The sequence below is a fragment of the Palaemon carinicauda genome, chromosome 6, assembly GCF_036898095.1.
Source record: "Palaemon carinicauda isolate YSFRI2023 chromosome 6, ASM3689809v2, whole genome shotgun sequence".
NCBI classification, from domain to species: Eukaryota; Metazoa; Arthropoda; class Malacostraca; order Decapoda; family Palaemonidae; genus Palaemon; species Palaemon carinicauda.
Genome location: NC_090730.1, coordinates 10436935 through 10456262, shown reverse-complemented (window position 1 = coordinate 10456262; position 19328 = coordinate 10436935). Strand labels below are relative to the sequence as shown.

General features: G+C 35.4%; 1 protein-coding gene across 1 annotated transcript; it reads left to right on the top strand.

Moving 5' to 3' along the window:
- Nucleotides 1–15208: 15208 nt before the first annotated feature.
- Nucleotides 15209–17689, top strand: LOC137642361 (uncharacterized). The gene is made up of 4 exons (XM_068374855.1): nucleotides 15209–15365; nucleotides 15702–16786; nucleotides 16892–17301; nucleotides 17380–17689. Exons 1-4 carry the CDS (start codon nucleotides 15209–15211, stop codon nucleotides 17687–17689), a joined length of 1962 nt encoding a protein of 653 aa, XP_068230956.1.
- Nucleotides 17690–19328: the final 1639 nt, after the last annotated feature.

Below are 19328 nucleotides of genomic sequence, written 5' to 3'. Positions count from 1 at the left end.
AATTGCAGGTAATTAGGTAATTATATATATTACTTTCGACAAACATATTTATGTTTAACGTTATGCATCATATGAAAAGGATATATGGAAAAGATAATATAGCTTCATCTAAATCACACCACCTCACAGGCTCACGCTTTCAATAGAGAATCAGTTTCCATTGTAATGAAGATGAAGGGAACCAACCTTTCATTGACAGGAGACGGCGAGGACGATAATGGGTGACCTCATGAATGCTAATGAGGGAGATGGAAGGTGATAAGACAGCAATGGGGGAGAGGATCCCTTTCATTTAATTCGACCCATTTTCATCATCTCGTTTAAGATGTGGTAACGTCCCTGACTGTTGAACGCCAGACTAGGGCTCGAGTCCCGCTCAAACTCGTTAATTCCTTTAGTCGCTGCAATCTCACCATCCTCATGAGCTAAGGATGAGGAGTTTGTGGGAGCGTATAATTCTATCTTTTGAGTCATTAGCAACTATTGCTTGTCCCTTCTTGGTCCTAGCTTGGGTGGAGAGGGGCCTTGGGCACTGATCATATGTATATATGGTCAGTCTCTAGGCCATTATTCTGCTTGTTAGGGCAATGTTACTGTCGCTTGCATCTGCCATTAATTTTAAACCTTAAACCTTTAAATGTCATGACTGGTGAACGCCAGGCTAGGGTTCGATTCCTGCTCAAACTCGCTAGTTCCTGTGGTCGCTGCAACCTCATCATCTTTGTGAGCTAAGGATGGGGAGTTTTTGGGAACGTATAGATCTATCAGCTGAGTCATTAGCAGCCATTGCCTGGCCCTACTTGGTCCTAGCTTGGTTGGAGAGGGGGCTTGGGTACTGATCATATTTATATATGTACTGTTAGAAAAAAATTTTAATCCGTAAAATTATACTGTTCTTAGCTGCAATTCAGTAAAGTACAGGTTACCATAATTTTACCTAACTTTGTTGTTATCTTTTACGGGTTGGTGATCGTAATATAACTTTTACGTCAATATATCCGTTTTCAAAACCGTAAAAATCCTGGAATAAATGTTGTCAGACATTTACTGTTTTTTAGTGGGAATGTTAAACGGTATGGTCAGTCTCTATGGCATTATTCTGCTTGATAGGGCAATGTCACTGCACCTTGCCTCTGACATTCATGAGTGACCTTTAAACCTTTAAACTGTGAATTTGCCTCAGAGGAGAGAATCCACTGACTTCTGCGGTGTGTCGTCCATTTTATGAAGACCTTTGTCAATATTGACATATTTACTTGACTTATATTTCTTGAATTTCAATTAAGAAAAAAGAAAGTTTGTATATTTCTTATTTTCAAAATATCGTTCCCTTTTCACCATTAACAAACCAAAATGGAGCAATGAATGAAAAAAAAAAGAATATAGTTTTTATAAAATTTAGTGAGGCCGCATAAGTGAGCGACGAAAAATAGGAATAATATAAAAATGAAGGAATAAGAAAATAGTTAAGTATTTGCCAAGTCGATGATACGAAAAGATTAATGTGGTATAACTGAGAACATGGAGAGGGTCAAGTGTCTGATGCAAGCACAAGAGGAGAGAAGAGACAGTATTGTCCATGAATAGAAAATCAATCGGCATATTCAATTTTACTTTTATAAAGATATATCTTACGTTTGCATTTGTTTACAAGCTACGATATAAACTAACCCAAAAAAAAATTTTCAAGAGAGATTGATTATTTTGAAAAGAAATTATATAGAATTAGTAACTAGTTTAATGTTGTGAATATCATCTAGGTGCCTTGTTATCAAATTAAATTATTTGTAAAAAGTTTAGCAAAATATAATAAGAATAGTTTTAATTAGAGAGAAGAAGAGAAAATATGGTATACATAACATATTTATTGAAAGAGTATTCATTCCAATCTTCTTACAGGAAAGATTTCATGAAAAATCGTCTTCTTTTACTTTAAATACTTTAAGAAATACGAATGATTAGTCCGTAATTAGTTCAGAAGACTCAATGACCAATGTGGTAACGTCCCTGACTGGTGAACTCCAGACTGGGGTTAGAGTCCCGCTGAAACATGTTAGTTCCTTTGATCGCTGCAACCCCACCATCATAGTGAGCTGAGGATGGGGTGCTTGGGGGAGCCTATATGTCTATCTTCGGAGTCACCAGCAGCCATTGCTTGGCCCTCCTTAGTCGTAGCTTGGGTGGAGAGGGGGGTTGGGCTCTGATCATATGTATATATGGTCAGTCTCTAGGAGTCTATGGCAATGTCCCTGTCCCTTGCCTCTGTCATTCCTAAGCGGCCTTTAAACCTTTAAATGTGACAATGAAAAGATCGATGAGAAAAAAATGGTGGAATATATTTCCAAGGTGAAATGGCTTTCATGTTTTGAAGTATTAAGGTTTCTATTTGTGTCCTAGTTTCTTTTGATAATAACAATTTCTCAACTACCTCATTAGAGGCTTAATCTATATGCTTCAGTATATACATTGGAAAATATTTCTTCAGAAATAATTAGAAAATGAAGAAATTAACTGAATATCTAGAAAGAAGCAGTTATTTCTATTCTTATATTTTCCTAATGGTCTCTTGATAATCCACAATACCTAATGAATTAAAAGTATTAATACAATAGTATTTTACTTCAGAGAAGACGAAAATAGAAATTTGAAAACTTAGTATCGAGGATTTTGGAAGTTAACAAAAGAAGAAATAGAAATGGGATGAACAATAGCTCACCATTATAAGACGTTAAATTAGTAAGGATAGCGGAAAGTTAGCAGTGAGTTAGAAAATTTACCTCAACATGATAACCTATCTAATTTTAGACCACTTCCCCAATTATTATATCTATTATCACCGTTCATATTGAATATTCATGAAGAGGTTATCGACAGTATATTTATTTGGTTCAACATTTTTCATTCTTTTATTTATTTATTTATCCATCTACTTATTTATCTATTTATTTATCTAATCATTTATTTATTTATTTATTTATTCATTTATTTATTTATTATTATTATTTACTGTTCTTAACAGGAATTCAAGTGGTCAAACTTCTTGATATTACACCATCATAAGACGTTAAATTAGTTTATTGGAAAGTTAACAGTTAATTAGAAAATTCACCTTAAGGAGCCAACCTCTTTGATTTTAGAATACTTTACCAGTTTCCAGATCTATTGCGTCGTTCATATTTGTTTAATATTTCTGAATATTTATAAATAGGTTATCAAGTAAGTTTTCATTTGAGGCAACAGTTTTCATTCATATATTTATTATCACAAGATCTTAAACAGAAAAAAAAAACATTACACTTCAAAATCTTCCGTAAAAAAATACTAAAAATCCTAGAATAAATATTACTAGGCATTTACCGTTCTTAAAAACGGATATATTGAGGTAAACGAGTTATATTACGGTCACCAACGAGTTAAAGATAATAAAACAGTAGGGTAGTTTACTGAAATCCGGTTGAGAATGGAATATTTTTAGGGAGAGTTTCCGATTAAAAGTAGTTTTTTTTTTTCCAAGTAATTGAAAGTCTTGATAGAATTTTCATTTACATAGAGTTATGGAACAATTACTACTACTACTACTACTACTACTACTCTAATAATAATAATAATAATAATAATAATAATAATAATAATAATAATAATAATAATAATAATAATAATAATAATAATATGAGGGTGGTCATGACTGTAAATGAAAACATTCTATCCATATCAATATTTCCTCCTACACCTATTGACGCAAAGGGCCTCGGTTACATTCCGTAAGTTATCTCTTCTGTTTCCATATACTGACTAGTCCACATAGGATTCATTGGCTGCATTCCTCAAAGTATATCCAGTTCCTTGTCTATCCATCCCAATTACATATATGTTTAACAGCCCTAATAACAAAAACGTCCTCGAAATTATTTTTAAAAGTTCTATTTAAATAGCTCTGAAGAAAAAATAAATCCCCTTCAGCCCAGTATAAAAGAATTTTTTATAGTAAGCTACTGTGTAATGAATGACAATTTCCATCTTAGCTGAAAAGCGAAAATCTAAATCCATGACAAAATAATTGGTTTGATATATATATATATATATATATATATATATATATATATATATATATATATATAATATATATATATATATATATATATATATATATATATATATATATATATATATACATATATATATACATATATATATATATATATATATATATATATATATATATATATATATATATATATATATATATATCGATTACCATATTTTTCATACGACATCCATGAAGATTTGAGTGTCAAATGCATGTTTCAATATTTCATCTGATATCTTTTGTGTCTCCTACCGTCTGTTGTCTCTGCCGTACTAATTTACCATACAATTACATTGGGAGTTTTACTCTTTATCTTAGGCAAGTACTAATCCATTTTTCTGGGCTTACCAATATCTTATTTTTTTTTTATAGGTTGAACTTTGCTATAAAGTTTTCATTCTTTTATAAGTAAGCATTTTATTAGGAGGGGAAATAACCTTGAAGCTGTGCAAAATCTTTTTTTCAATGTCTTTTTAACATAATGCGTTGACGTCTATATTTTGGAAACTTTTGATAAAGATTTTCTTGCATAATTACTGTACTTTCGTAAAAAAGATTGTCAAAAACCTACTCAAGAAATCATAGCTTGAAAATCTCAACTTGAATTTTATTAACCCCATTTAGATGGCTTACAGGTAGCTATTAAGATGGGTGTGAAAAAACGGTGAGGCAGAGGATTTTATGTAACTCTCTTTTAAAGGTTTAAAGGCCGCTCATGAATGGCAGAGGCAAGTGGCAATGACCTTTTCCTAGCAAGCAGGACAATGCCTCGGAGACTGATCATATATACATATGATCAGTTCCCAAGCGACCTCTCCACCCAAACTATGACCAATGACTACTGATGACTCAGCAGATAGACCTACAGGCTCCCCCAAACACCCCATCCTTAGCTCACAAAGATGGTGAGGTTCGAGTGATCAAAGGAACTATCGAGTTTAAGCGGGACGTTACCGCATCGGTCACTACAACTTTTATAAACATCCATCGTTGATCGTTCTACGTGAAATTACCTTAATCTCAAATCAATGTACTGGGATGTATGTTAAATGTCCATTTCATTTTATTACAAGTTGTTATAATATCCTCTACTTAAGTTTGCTCTTGTATCCATGTTGCCCTTTTTATCTTTCTAAGTGTTATTACCATTATTATTTTTTCCATGGCTCATGGAGTTGTAACTAGCTTATGTTCTAAGGCTTTAGTAAAGCTCCAAGTTTTGGATGCATAAGTTAATACTGGTAAGACTATCTTATTAAATACTTTTCTTTTTAGAGAAATTGGCATTTGACGTTTCATAATCACATTTTATTTAACAACTGCTCTTCATACCCAAAAAAAAATGAATAAATAAAATTAAAAAATCTCTTGACATACTGTACAGTTGAATGTAGGATCTCAATTCCTGGAGCATAGAAGAAGGAAGATAAGATTATGTTAAGCCTAATCTTGGAGTTTTATAGATAGCACAAAAGATCTTTTCCTATCTTTTTACAATGGTTATTTCTCTACTGATCTCATAAGTTAGACGTACTCTGGGAAAAGGTCTTTGTCATGCGTAAATAATTTCATATTGGGATATCAACCGTTACATACACTTCTTCGGAATGAATAATTTATCATAAAACCCATTTTATATTCTTCCAGAGAGAAAAGGAATATAAAAATCTCCATGGTAATAAAATCGTCTTCTTTAAGGAGATATTCTAACTCTACCTAGATCTCTAAAAGTACCGAAGACATTCCGAGAAATGTAATAAATTATGGAGGATGTTTCTCTGTATTTACTGTTTGCCAGATAGGGTTAGTCAAAGGTAGCTAATGTTTGTAATTTATCATAAATTATAAGCAAACTTATGTTTGCTTATTCTATAGATATGTTGTCAATACAGAAAAAAAGATTAAAGGGTAGTATAAATTATTTTTTTTTCAAACAAAGATGAATTTTTAACGATCTGATAAATATTAATATTTGGGCATTATATTTATTTTATATGTATGAGAGAGAGAGAGAGAGAGAGAGAGAGAGAGAGAGAGAGAGAGAGAGAGAGGAGAGAGAGAGAGAGAGAGAGAGAGAGAGAGAATTTGATCTGTAACTTTTACTAAGGTTGTTTTTAATAGTTCAATCATTTATTGCAAATGAAATTGGTAATACTTAATAGATATTAAATACTAAATCATCAAAACCTATATTTTTACTAATACTATTGTTGCGTTTAGCATTTCTATTTCATAACATAAATTTATGTTGACCAAACAGAAGTGAAGACTTATCAAGGAAGATCTGAATGTTCATTTATAAAACATAGTAAGATTTAAAGAACTAACAGAGCTATAACTAGAGGGGCACTCAGTAGAGCGCAGACCTCTGCCGCGGCGGCTTACATCTCGACCTTTTGCAAAACCGTGACCTTGACCTTCCAAAATTTAATAATTTTCAATCTTTTACATAACAGTTAATCCCTGCAAATTTTATTACTCTACGATCAAAATTATGGCTAGGAAGCTGTTCACAGACAAACACGAATAGGGCGTACAACATAACCTCCTTTCAACTTCCTTGGCGTAGGTAATAACTTTAGATTATCGTCCCGTAAATACCTCAGACAAAGATGCTATGCTTCTTTTCCTCTGATAAATAAAAGGGTATCAAATAAATAATTAAAATGCATTGGGGAAATACAAATTCCAACGCTCTATAGGCAATGATAGTTGCCTGAGAGTTGCTATTATTTAAGGTACTTTTTGGCAAACACAACAAGAAGAGGAAAAAAACATGAATTAATGTAATATAGAAATAAGAGAAATGAACTACGCTGCTAAAAAAGAAAAAAATATTAATCAGGAATTCTCCGTAAAAAATATACCGTTCTCAGCCGTATTTCAGTAGAGTACATGCGGCCGTAATTTTTACCCTACTTTGTTATTATCTTTTACGGGTTAGTGACAGTAATATCACTTATTAACGTCAATATATCTATTTCTAAAATGGTAAATTCCTGGCCACATTTATACCAGGATCTTTACATGCTTTTACTGCACATTTTTAACAGTAAAATATATGAGAGGATGAATAAACTTGTACCTATAGTCTACTTCTTTCATCAAAGCGTCAAAATTTTAGGAAAAAGACTGGTATAGATCATAGTGTTTATTGCTTACTCCTATGGTTCAAGCATCACCCATAATATAGAAACACACTTAGCAAATACGCTTACATGAATATCTATCAGACAGTTTTCCAAGTATATATTATCAAAACTTTTCCGTAAAAGAAACGGTAAAAATCCTGAAATAAATGTTGCCAGACATTTACCATTTTAAAAAGTTATATTAACGTAAAGGGTGATATTACGAACACCAAACCGTAAAAGATAATAACAAAGTAGAGTAAAATTACGGTCGCCTCTATTTTACTGAAATACGAATGAGAACAGTACATTTTTACAAAGAATTTCCTATTAAAAGTACGTGTTTTTTTTTTTTAAGTTCATTCATATCTACAAGAAGTCGATTGCATATACATACATACAATACAAATTCCTATGATAATCAGCCCCATATGCAATGTCCACTAGGAAAGCCGTAATATTGCGTCCTGCAGTCCCCAAACTCCTGTGCTTGCTTTGTCCTCAGGCAATATTAGTTCTGGATTAAGTTCGGTCAAAAGCACAGGCGAACCCTACCTCAGAGCATGTTGAAATGCAAGACAGGAAATGGGGACCTCAGGATCTCTCTCTCTCTCTCTCTCTCTCTCTCTCTCTCTCTCTCTCTCTCTCTCTCTCTCTCTCTCTCTCTATCCCACTACGGATTTCCTTTGAATTTGTTAACATTCCAAAACCAAAGACTAATGAGATATAGAGAGTCTAGGAAGGGCTGTATGCGTTGTAATATTCCTGGATAAAGAAAATACAATGTCTATGTATCCACAATGGAACCTAAATACTAATCATAATCAAATATCTGGAAAAAACATTATTGGAAAGGAAAATCAATAAGAAATAACGTTACATAATCCATAAGTGTACATGAATGTGAATATCGATACATACAGAGTTTATATGTATAAAAACGTAAACGAACACACACACACACACACACACACATATATATATATATATATATATATATATATATATATATATATATATATATATATATATATATATATATATATATATATATACATATATATATATATATATATATATATATATATACATATATATATATATATATATATATATATATGTATATATATATATATATATATATATATATATATATATATATATATATATATATATATATATATATATATATATATACATATATATATATATATATACATATATATATATATATATATATATATATATATATATATATATATATATATATATATATATAGTTTATATATATATATATATATATATATATATATATATATATATATATATATATATATATATATAATATATATATAAACATATATATGCACCGTTTATGCATATATCTATATATACACACACGTATATATATATATATATATATATATATATATATATATATATATATATATATGTATATATATATATATATATATATATATATATATATATATATATATATATATATATAAGTATATATATATATTTGCTATGATTAACAGGAAAAAAGAGAGAGAGAGAGAGAGAGAGAGAGAGAGAGAGAGAGAGAGAGAGAGAGAGAGAGAGAGAGAGAGAGAGAGAGAGAGAGAGAGAGAGAGAGAGAAAACAAACTCAAAGAAAAGAGACAGAGACAGACACTCGGACGTATATTCGCATAAAGCCAATATCTATCAATAACGAGAAAGGAATCAATTTCTTTATCATTTTTATTTCCAGTATAACGACGAAGGAATCAGGAATCACTGCACCATGAATTCTTTCGATTCCTCTTGGAATCCTCTTTATATGCGTCGGTGGCTGGAAACTTTTGCAATTAACTCGGTCAGACATCTCGCTGTTTGCTGATGAGTAAAAGAAGAATATAATCTACGAAATTGTGGAAGTTTCTGGCAATGAATCAGTGCAATTAAAGTGATAAAGGAAGTCAGGTTCGGGAACGATATTAAAGGAACGTAAGCAGGTGTCACCAAAGGGAAAGAAAGGATAAAGACAAACACAAAGAAATAATGGAAGATTGAAATAAAGATATATGGCTAATGAAATTAGAAATACTAGAAGTATTTTTACTTCAGAAAAAAGGGTAGACCTAGCATGGATGTTAATATTGGAGAGAAAGTTGTGAAATTGTGAAAGTTTCAGGGATTAAGTCAGTGTAATTAAGGTGATAAAGTAAGTCTGATTCGGGAACGATATCAAAGGAACGTATGCAGGGAAAGAACGGCTGAAGACAGACAGAAGGATATATATGTAAGAGATAAAAGTAAAAAAAAAAACGGCGACAAGAGATACAACGCATTTTAGAATGTGAAAAATAAAAATACACAAAGTATTTTTCCTCCCCTTAAAAATTTAAGCTTCATCGTAAACGTCGCCGTTGAAGAGAAAGTTATTATCGGTCATTTGAGAATGAAATGATGGAACGGTTTTATTCCGGAGGTAAAGAAGAGAAAATTGTAATGTAATTATCAAGGAAGTATCAGCGTTTGAGGAAAAAGACTTTGCTATTTTTATCCTTCAAAGTAATGGATGAAAGACTATAATAGAGAAAATATTAGATGATAAATTTATACCATCAAGTTATATAACTAGTTACTAGACGCTGAAATGAGTAGAAATTGGAAAACCATTAAAAGCAGTAAAGTATAAATAAACACTGAAATTGATATTCAGCCAATTTCATAGTGAAAATTGATTCAAGCAAGAGCATCCAAATCAATTTATCTTCCAGAAAAGCAATAAAAAAGAGCTATGATACTAGTTTAAAGGTTTAAAGATCGCTCATGAATGAAAGAGGCAAGGGACAGATACATTGCACTATCAAGCAGAACAATGCCCTAGAGACTGATCATATATATACTTATGATCAGCGCAAGAGCTCTCACCCAAGCTTGGACCAAGGAGGTCCAGGTAATGGCTAATGATGAGTCAGCAGATAAACCTATAGGCTCTCACAAACTCCCCAACCTTAGCTCACAAGGATGGTGAGGTTGTAGCGACCAAAGGTACTAACGAGTTTGAGCGGAACTTGGACCAAAGTCTGGCGTTCACCAGTCAGGAACGTTACCTCATCGGCCACCACAGCTGTAGTCTGAGCAAAAAAGGTTGACTATTTCATCTTAATATATTTGATGAATTTCTCCCATTCAAATAGATAATCAACTTAATTTTTCAACAAATATAGGTAGTCAGGAAAGACTGAATTAAGGAATCAAACCTCAGTAAAATGAACCTTCTTCGCCGGCTAGATTTCTTACCAGACTAAAAATACCGAGTTCCTTTTTACTGGATATTATTTAATGTTAAAATTTGTTGCGAAAGTCGTTCCTCTGAAGGCGAATCCGAGATTTTCGTCTCTATGGGAAAAATATCAGACGTGGGAGAAGAATCCTTGGCTAATTGCAATTAGATTTCGTGTTTTCAACTAAATCTTATTCCCTTCAATAACTTTCAGAATTTTCTATACGGAATTATATTTATCTCATAATTTGTGATACTTTTATATAATATTGCAATTTCGTTCAGCAATATAATCGAAATAAGGATTAAACAATATGCCAATAGGACTTTGAATAAATGTTGATGTAAATCTATTTTCATAAATGGATCATCAATGACACGTCAAATCCTACGACTAACATTGAATCACTTACTCTAAGATCCCAGTAATTTTGACTTTCATTCATATGAAGGAGGTTTTTCGAGTTTCTCTTTCACACGATATACTAATTCTTCTCGCTCCTTATCATATCATCCTTTTACTTTTCTCTCTCTCTCTCTCTCTCTCTCTCTCTCTCTCTCTCTCTCTCTCTCTCTCTCTCTCTCTCTCTCTCTCTCTCTCTCTCTCTAACACAAACACGCATACCAAACACCTCAAAAGTTATAGTGAAAGTTAGAAGTGAAGAAAAGCCATCTGAAGTACTTTCGCGAAGAGCCGTAAAGCTTAAGAAAAAATATTCTTTCAGACATAAATCAATTTATTTCTACGTAGAAAATTCGATTTTAGACGTAGTTGACGAACTCAATGAAGGGAATCACCAATAATTTTAGACACAAACTTTCATTTCTTAACGCCATGAATTCCACAGTTCTTCCAGCTCTCAGTTTTACCGAGTGATATTATTGCCGAATATGAAGATAGAATTAATATGCATTAGTAAGGGAAAACAAAAACAAAGATCCTTTCTTCCTAAAAAGTTCACTTATGTAAATTATATTGACTGTTATGTTGTTCTTTTCTGGAGCCATCCATGTTAAGAGGAACTGTCGAATGTACGTACATAGACGCACACACACACACACACACACACATATATATATATATATATATATATATATATATATATATATATATATATATATATATATATATATATATATATTGATAATATTAATCGCTTTTCTTTCATTAAAATTAAACCTTAAGCAATATAGATTTTTATTTCATCTGAAAAAAAATTAAAATTCACATTCAAAGAAATACAAGTTTTAAGAATAATGCTAAGAAAATTCTGAATATCAAATAATTAAACCAAAAGTTCCCACAACAAATAGAGAGAATTCAATAAAAAGCCTGCGTCGTCAAAATGAGTTTTGTTTAAGTGTCATTGATACTTGAATGACAGGCAATTCAAATCTTTAGTGCCATAGCCTCTATACTTTGTTCTTCCACTATCTTGGGTTAGAGTTCTCTTGCATGAGGCTACACTCGGGCACACTATTCTATGTAATTTCTCTTCCTCTTGTTTTGTTCATGCTTTTATAATTTATAAAGGAAATAATTATTTTAATGTTGTTACTGTTCTTAAAATATTTGATTTTTTCCTTGATTCCTTTCCTCACTGTTCTATTTTCCCTGTTGGGGCCCCTGGGCATATAGCATGTATCCTACTTTTCCAGCAAGGGTTGTAGCTTAGCAAAAAAAAAAAAAAAAAAAAAAAAAAAAAAAAAATAATAATAATAATAATAATAATAATAATAATAATAATAATAATAATAATAATAATGTAAATCCCTCGTCACTTGACGATGAATACAGAAGTTTAATGATGGACTGTCCTTATCACTAACAAGCTAGTGAAAGGATCATCGTAACCAGCGAGTAAGTGAAATTTTCATTGCTATGTCTGTAGAGTTTCAGTTTTTCGCATTGTGAAAAAATGAAGCTTGCTCAACACTTTATTTTTCGAGTGTTATTTGAGACAAACACCTGATACCAAGCACCATCGACTGCTGAAGGCTACCGTCGTCTGTCTGCAATGGCAGCCAGGGGTTCTTCCCCCAACCCTACTGCCTCCCCTCGAACCAGAGTGGAGAAGGGAAGGATTAAGAAGCCTAGGTGTCTCACCTTGAGGAGCCACAAAAACCTCCCAAGGACATCTGAACCTGTTACAGGGACCTCCAGAGACCTTCAACAAGAGACCTTGGAATGTCCAGCAACCCCAGAAAAAGTAGAAGACGACGAAGAAGACCACCAGGACGCTGAGGACAACCCCATCCAACTGTCGCCTGCTCTCCAATCCAAGGACAACACTGCAAATCCAGCGAAGTTCAGACTAACCCCAGGACCAAACACAACCTCCTATGCTGTTGTTGCTGCCATGGAGGTCAGCAACCCGCACCTCAAGATGACCATACGTCCCAATCGCAGGGGACAGCTGGTCATTTCTGCACAGGATCCAGCCACCAAGACCTTCCTAGAGCTGCAGGAGAACATGCGAAAGCTTGACTACAACGACAGGGCAACCACCATCATCATCGTCTATGATCTTGACCTCCCTTTCGAACCTGTGCTCCAACACACCTCCATTCTCACTGCTAAGAGATGTCCCGGGAAGGCCGGAAGGAGATCGCACAAGCTGGAGGCAGTCTTCAAGGGACTTCGCCCTCTTCAGCTCTCCTTAGGCCTCTGGGGCACCTTCTACACTGAGGAGTACTTTAAGGAACCCCTTAGATGCTTCCGCTGCCAGAAGTTCGGCCACCCCAAGGACCGATGCACTGGACCAGATATCTGTGGAGTGTGTAGCAGCAGACAGCACCTACCTCCTATTGCATTACCAGGCACAAGCCTGGATACAAGACAACCGCCCATTGCCCGAATTGCAGAGGATCTCATCATGCTTGGCATGACAGATGTCCCTTTCGGCTCCAGCGGATTGCAGACCGTCATGGAGCAGATCGTCACTACAACTTTCACCCACGTCAGCAACGTCGGACACAGCAACCTCCTATCAACCATACCTCTCCACCTACCAACCGCACCTCCCAACAAATTTCTAACCCCTTCAGACACGCCATTCCTGAACTTTCTTCTCCTCCAAGCCTTTCTCCAGCACCTAAACCTCAACACCCTCCTAAACCTCCTCCAAAGTCAAGAAGATCCCTATCCCGCACTCCTGTTACTCTTTCATCTCTAAAATTCACCTTTCCTTCTGCCATTCCACAGCCCAAAAAAAACCTTCCACATCCACATCCGCTCATGTAACCCACACACCCAATTCCTCTCACTCCTTAAGAGAATTGCCAAGTTTACCTAGTCCCTCTGTCAGAAGCCAACCAAGTGCTTCTCGCCCCCCCCCCCCACACACCTCCCCCCCCTTAATGTTGACAGTAATTCATACAACCTCTCTGCTTGCCCCATGGATGCTATTCTAGCAGCTATTTGTAATATACTTCGCAGTTTTCTGCAATCCTGAGAAGTAAAGTTCACGATCCTAGCACAACCACATAAAACAATCAAAACGCCCACCAAAACAATCAGGTAAGAGTGCTCCAATGGAATGTGTGTGGCCTACAGAACAAGTTTGCTTCCCAAACTTCAGTACAAAACCCTGACATAATTGTACTGCAAGAAACAATGCTCAACGAGAACACACCATTTGCTTTCTCAGGATACAAAGTTTACTCTACGTATCTGTCACCAACAACAAGAGGCCTAACAGCTCTTGTTAAAAGCAGCTTTCCCTCCAAGATAGCACCAAGTATTGACTGTGGGACTGAGACAGAGACTCTGAGTATTCAGATATCCCTGTTTGCTACAACTCTCACAGTACATAACATCTACAAATCCCCAGCCAAAACCATCAATGCTGAGGCGCTTTTCGCCGCTGCCTCCATTGATGACACAATAATTGCAGGAGACTTCAACGCCCATCACCCGTTCCTTAATTTAGTAACTGCAGCAAATCAAACAGGCAGACACTTGCATGCCTTACTGCAAGAATATCCGGATGTAACTCTCATCAGCAATGTTAAAGAAGCCACTCATCCAAGAGGAGGACGACTAGACCTCACCCTCCTCTCAAGAGCCATACAAAGAGGCGCTAGATGGCAGCTGCACCCTGTATTAACAAACGATCACATTGCCATAGAAATCAACCTCGAATTGGAGCAATACCCTCCTCCTCCTCCACCCCCCAAAAGGTGGAACCCAGACTTTGCAGACTGGAGAAAACTCGAAGCAACTATGACAGAATGGACTGTGGAATACATTAAAAACCCTCACAATGATATATCCACCCTATCACTCGACTTAAACAAACAACTAGATGCAGCCGCAAGTGTTTCCATGCCTCAGAAAAAACACTCTGAGAGGAAACACGCTGATGCCCGGTACTATAACAGCCGGAGCAAAGAAATGAATGCCAGAATAAATAGGACCAGAAAACTTCTCAGAAGACACACAAATGACGAGCTCACTGACTTACTTGTGGAGATCATCAAACACTCTGTGCAAGTATCACTGGAAGTCTGAACGGATAAATGGTACTCATGGTGCCATGAAATAAACTTCAGCACATCCCTAGCCAACATATAGGGCTGTTTCAACAAAGTCTCCGGGAAATATAACACACACAGAGTCACACACCCAGACCCATTAGCTGAAGCCAACAGAATTGCCAACAATTTTACTGACAGATCAAAAAGCACCAACCTACCTCTGCAGAAAATAAACATGCAGAGAATACTACTCCCAATCAGGAACAACATTATTGAAGCCGCCTGCAATATGGTAGATGATGCAGACAGCCCCTATACCATGGAGGAACTAAATACGGCCCTTGAAAGGGGCAGAATAGACACTGCCCCTGGAGCCGACCTCATCACATACAGTATGTTGAGGAATATGGGAAGCCACGCGAAGTTGGTGTACTTGCACCTGATTAACAGAACACACGCAGACAGATTACGCCTAACTGCATGGAACCAACAGGACACCAACCCCATCCCCAAACCTAAGGAACCAGACGCCTACAGACCCATAGCTTTGATTAGTTGCACCGAGAAAGTAGCTGAGAGAATGGTACTCAGCAGACTGCAGTGGAAAATAGGCCAATTACATCACCGTCTATATGCCTACAGGAGCGGCATAGGCACTCAAGAATGTATAACAGATGTCCTATCAACAATTAATGACAAAAAAGCCTTTGTCATATTCCTCGACTTAGAGAAAGCCTCTGAGCTAGCCAGCTCACCAGCCATTCTCTTTACACTGGTAGAAAAAAGAGTAAAAGTACATCTACTAGCCTGGACTCGAAATTGCACAACAAATCGAGAAGCCAGAGGCACTTTCCAAGGAAAAACAACCGATTTCATCCCCCTAGAAAATGGTACACCACAAGGAGGCATTCTAAGCTCCTACCTCTTCAATATACTAATGGAGAACCTAGACACTCTTAATCTCCCAAATGGAGTGGAAATCTTCATATATGCAGATGACATATGTATCATATGTCCAAACAAAGCATATGCAAGAAATGCTTCCCAAAAGGCATTGGATATGATCCAGACCAAATGCAACGATCTTGGTCTAAAGATCAACACTAACAAACCAAAAGCCATGGCTATAAAACATCCGCAAAACCCTCAAAACTTTACTCTGAGGGGTGAAGCCATTGAATGGGTAAATCAATTCATGTACTTTAAAGTAATCATTAGCAAAATGCTATCACCTGCAAATGAAGTAACATACCTAAGAGAGAAGACAAAAGTTCGTCTATCAGCCATGAGACGAATGTCCTCCCTCAAACAAGGAGTATCAAACAACCTCCTCAGACTGTTTTATCTACAAGCAATTCGATCCCACATCGATTATGTAGCACCTACTCTCACCACAATGACTGACACCCTAAAAGAACCATTGGAAGTAGTGCAAAACAACGCCATGAGACTCATCTGTGGCACTCTAATGTGGACAAGACTCTGCTTACTAAGAGCAGAAACTAACCTAATTTCCCTGTCAACCAGAATTGACATTAGGAATAGCAGTTTAATATTCAAGTCAATCATCGCAGACAGGACAAGCCCACTTAACAACAAATTGAAAAGACTCCTACCTCTAGCAGAAGAGATAGACTCATCCAATTCGCATGCAAAGAAACTGCTAGATACACTTAGAAGGATACAAATGCAAAATGAGGCCCACAGAACCTATGGACAACAAAAGCATGAAGGCTACAGCACTCCTGCCCCTTGGGCTCAGGACCCCATCAATTACAACTTACCATCCTACCAGCAGCTAGCAAAGCCCTCTGTACACCAGAGCAACTTACTGAAGCTTCAAAGAGTGCAATCAACAAAACACCTGCACCCAACATCTATTATATATATGGATCAGTAGACCGCGAAATCCCTGCAGCAAGTCGTCTCCCCATCTGGATATAGAGAAAATTGGAGGCTTTCTAACCATGCCTCCACACTACAAACTGAGCTTGTGGCTATTGGAAAAGCCCTAGAAAACTCATCCAACCTACAGCATGGAAACACAACGATCCATACAGATTCCAGAGGAGCCATCCTGGCTCTCAAAAACAAGGAACCAACAGAGAATGTTTATCTCATAACAGCAATCCACAAAAACAACAACAGACAAGTGACTCTGAATTGGATTCCAAGTCACACCGACATTGCTGGCAATGACAAGGCCGATCACTTAGCAAAATCGGCCTTAATGTGCCAGACAATAAGTATTACTGTGCAACCCTCACTCAAAACCATCCAGAATCAAATGGCAGCCTACTGCAACATCCAAAGGACTAGCGAAGTAAGGTGAGCCTTCTTGGATGGATCAAGATCTGCAAAGTGGTATATTGAAGCAACAAACATACTACCACACCCAATTGCAAGGAAAACACCACGCCAGGACGCTGTCATCATCTGTAGACTACGACTGGGATATCTATGTTGCTGGCAAATCATCTTAGACAACGATGCAGACCCAGCAACACAGCACAGACCAATAAGACCGTGCAAATACTGTAATCTAGGTACAGAAGAACCTCTACAGCACTACCTACAGCACTGTCAAGAAACAAGCCTACTTCGACAGGATCTCAACCCAAACAATCCTGAAACTGCAACAGCAATTGTCAAACACATAATTGCAAATGTTGATACCCTCTCAGCCTTTCTCTGCAGCTACCCTCCACCTAGATAACGTAACAACTGCACCAGTTTGCCATCTTAAAAACCCTTTCAACTTCTCTGCTGAGATCAGAACGATCATTGGCGGCTGAGGGCAATAACTTGTACTCCTTATAAGGAGACAGTTTTGCGCTCCTGTCCTTCCTTCCAACGATGGGAGGGAGGCTTTAAAATTGCCTGTTACCATCCTCAACCCAAAACCTAACCCAATATCCTAAAAATAAAAGTTGCAGAATAACCCCCACCCCAGTTACCTATCCTAAAAAAAAAATCCTACCGAAACACCTACGGGCTGCAAGATTGCAAGAGCCCGTTTCTGGCCAAAAGGGCCAGGCAATCTTAAAAAAAAAATTAAATAAATAAATAAATAAATAAATAAATAAATAAATAAAAAATAAAAAAAATAAAAAAGTCTGGCGGTAAGGGTATTTGTGGTAAGAGAAGAAAGCTTGAGTAAATTCAATGTCACCTGAATATAATACATGGATGGAACCACTACAGTATCTCTCTCTCTCTCTCTCTCTCTCTCTCTCTCTCTCTCTCTCTCTCTCTCTCTCTCTCTCTCTCTCTCTCTCTCTCTCTCTCTCTCTCTCTCTCTCTCTCTCTCTCTATGTGCTACAAACTACATAGTCTTTATATCAACACTAGATAATAGTAGACCAGATTAGAATTAATCCCCCTATAAAGGTACATAGCATGAGCCATGAGTCATGATATCAGTTAATTTACTTTAATATTATCTCAAAACGTTTCCTGATTCAGACATAGATTTCCTTGGATAAGTTTATTTCTATGTTCTTTATATTTTCTGTGTATGTAGATAGTGACAAATGCAGTAATTAAAAATAATGAGATTGAAGAAGATATATTTTCTCTATGTTTTTATAACTTTCATATTCTAAATATTGTAAAAAGGAAACTTTTCCCAAGACTTCGTAAAAGATACTGTGATATATGAATAGTCTAAATGGTTTTATTTTCGGTGGAATTTATTTTCCGTAGTTGGATGGAAGTAGGTAATGACAGGGTCATTTTATAATATTAATTGGTTTTAATGAATACTCTAATGAACCAAAAGTATTACTCCAAGAAATCTTATGACGCGTGGGTGTGATATTATTAAAAAAAAAAAAAAAAAAAAAAAAAAAAAAAAAAAAAACAAGTAGGGTTAAACAAAATTATGAATAGAAGATGTATAATTTTATTTTACATATGTGAGTGTGACGTTGTATAGAAAGATCATGTAAGATTAAACAAAAAAGTAGGTATATGATTCCCTGCTGGCCAATAGAATAACATATAATGTAAATTGCTAATTTAAATATAATCATAATGTTTTCATAAAGAATTTCGGTTAGGAATTACCATAAAAATATTCATATCATTTAGCATATGAATGCGTATGGAACTAAATATATATTCAAATTAAGAAAACTTTTCCTTATATGCTAACTTTACGTCTCAGGCGTAGAATAGTGGTAGGATGCTCCTATTCTAACGTTCTAATGTAATCTAAAGTTTGTTTTATAACTTTGCTAAGAGATGGAAAAGAATTTGATCGCTCTCAGAACTCGGTTAAAAAAAAAAAAAAAAAAAAAAAAAAAAGTTATGATTTAGTATTTTTTGTTCTACGGAAAGTAAATGAAGGAATT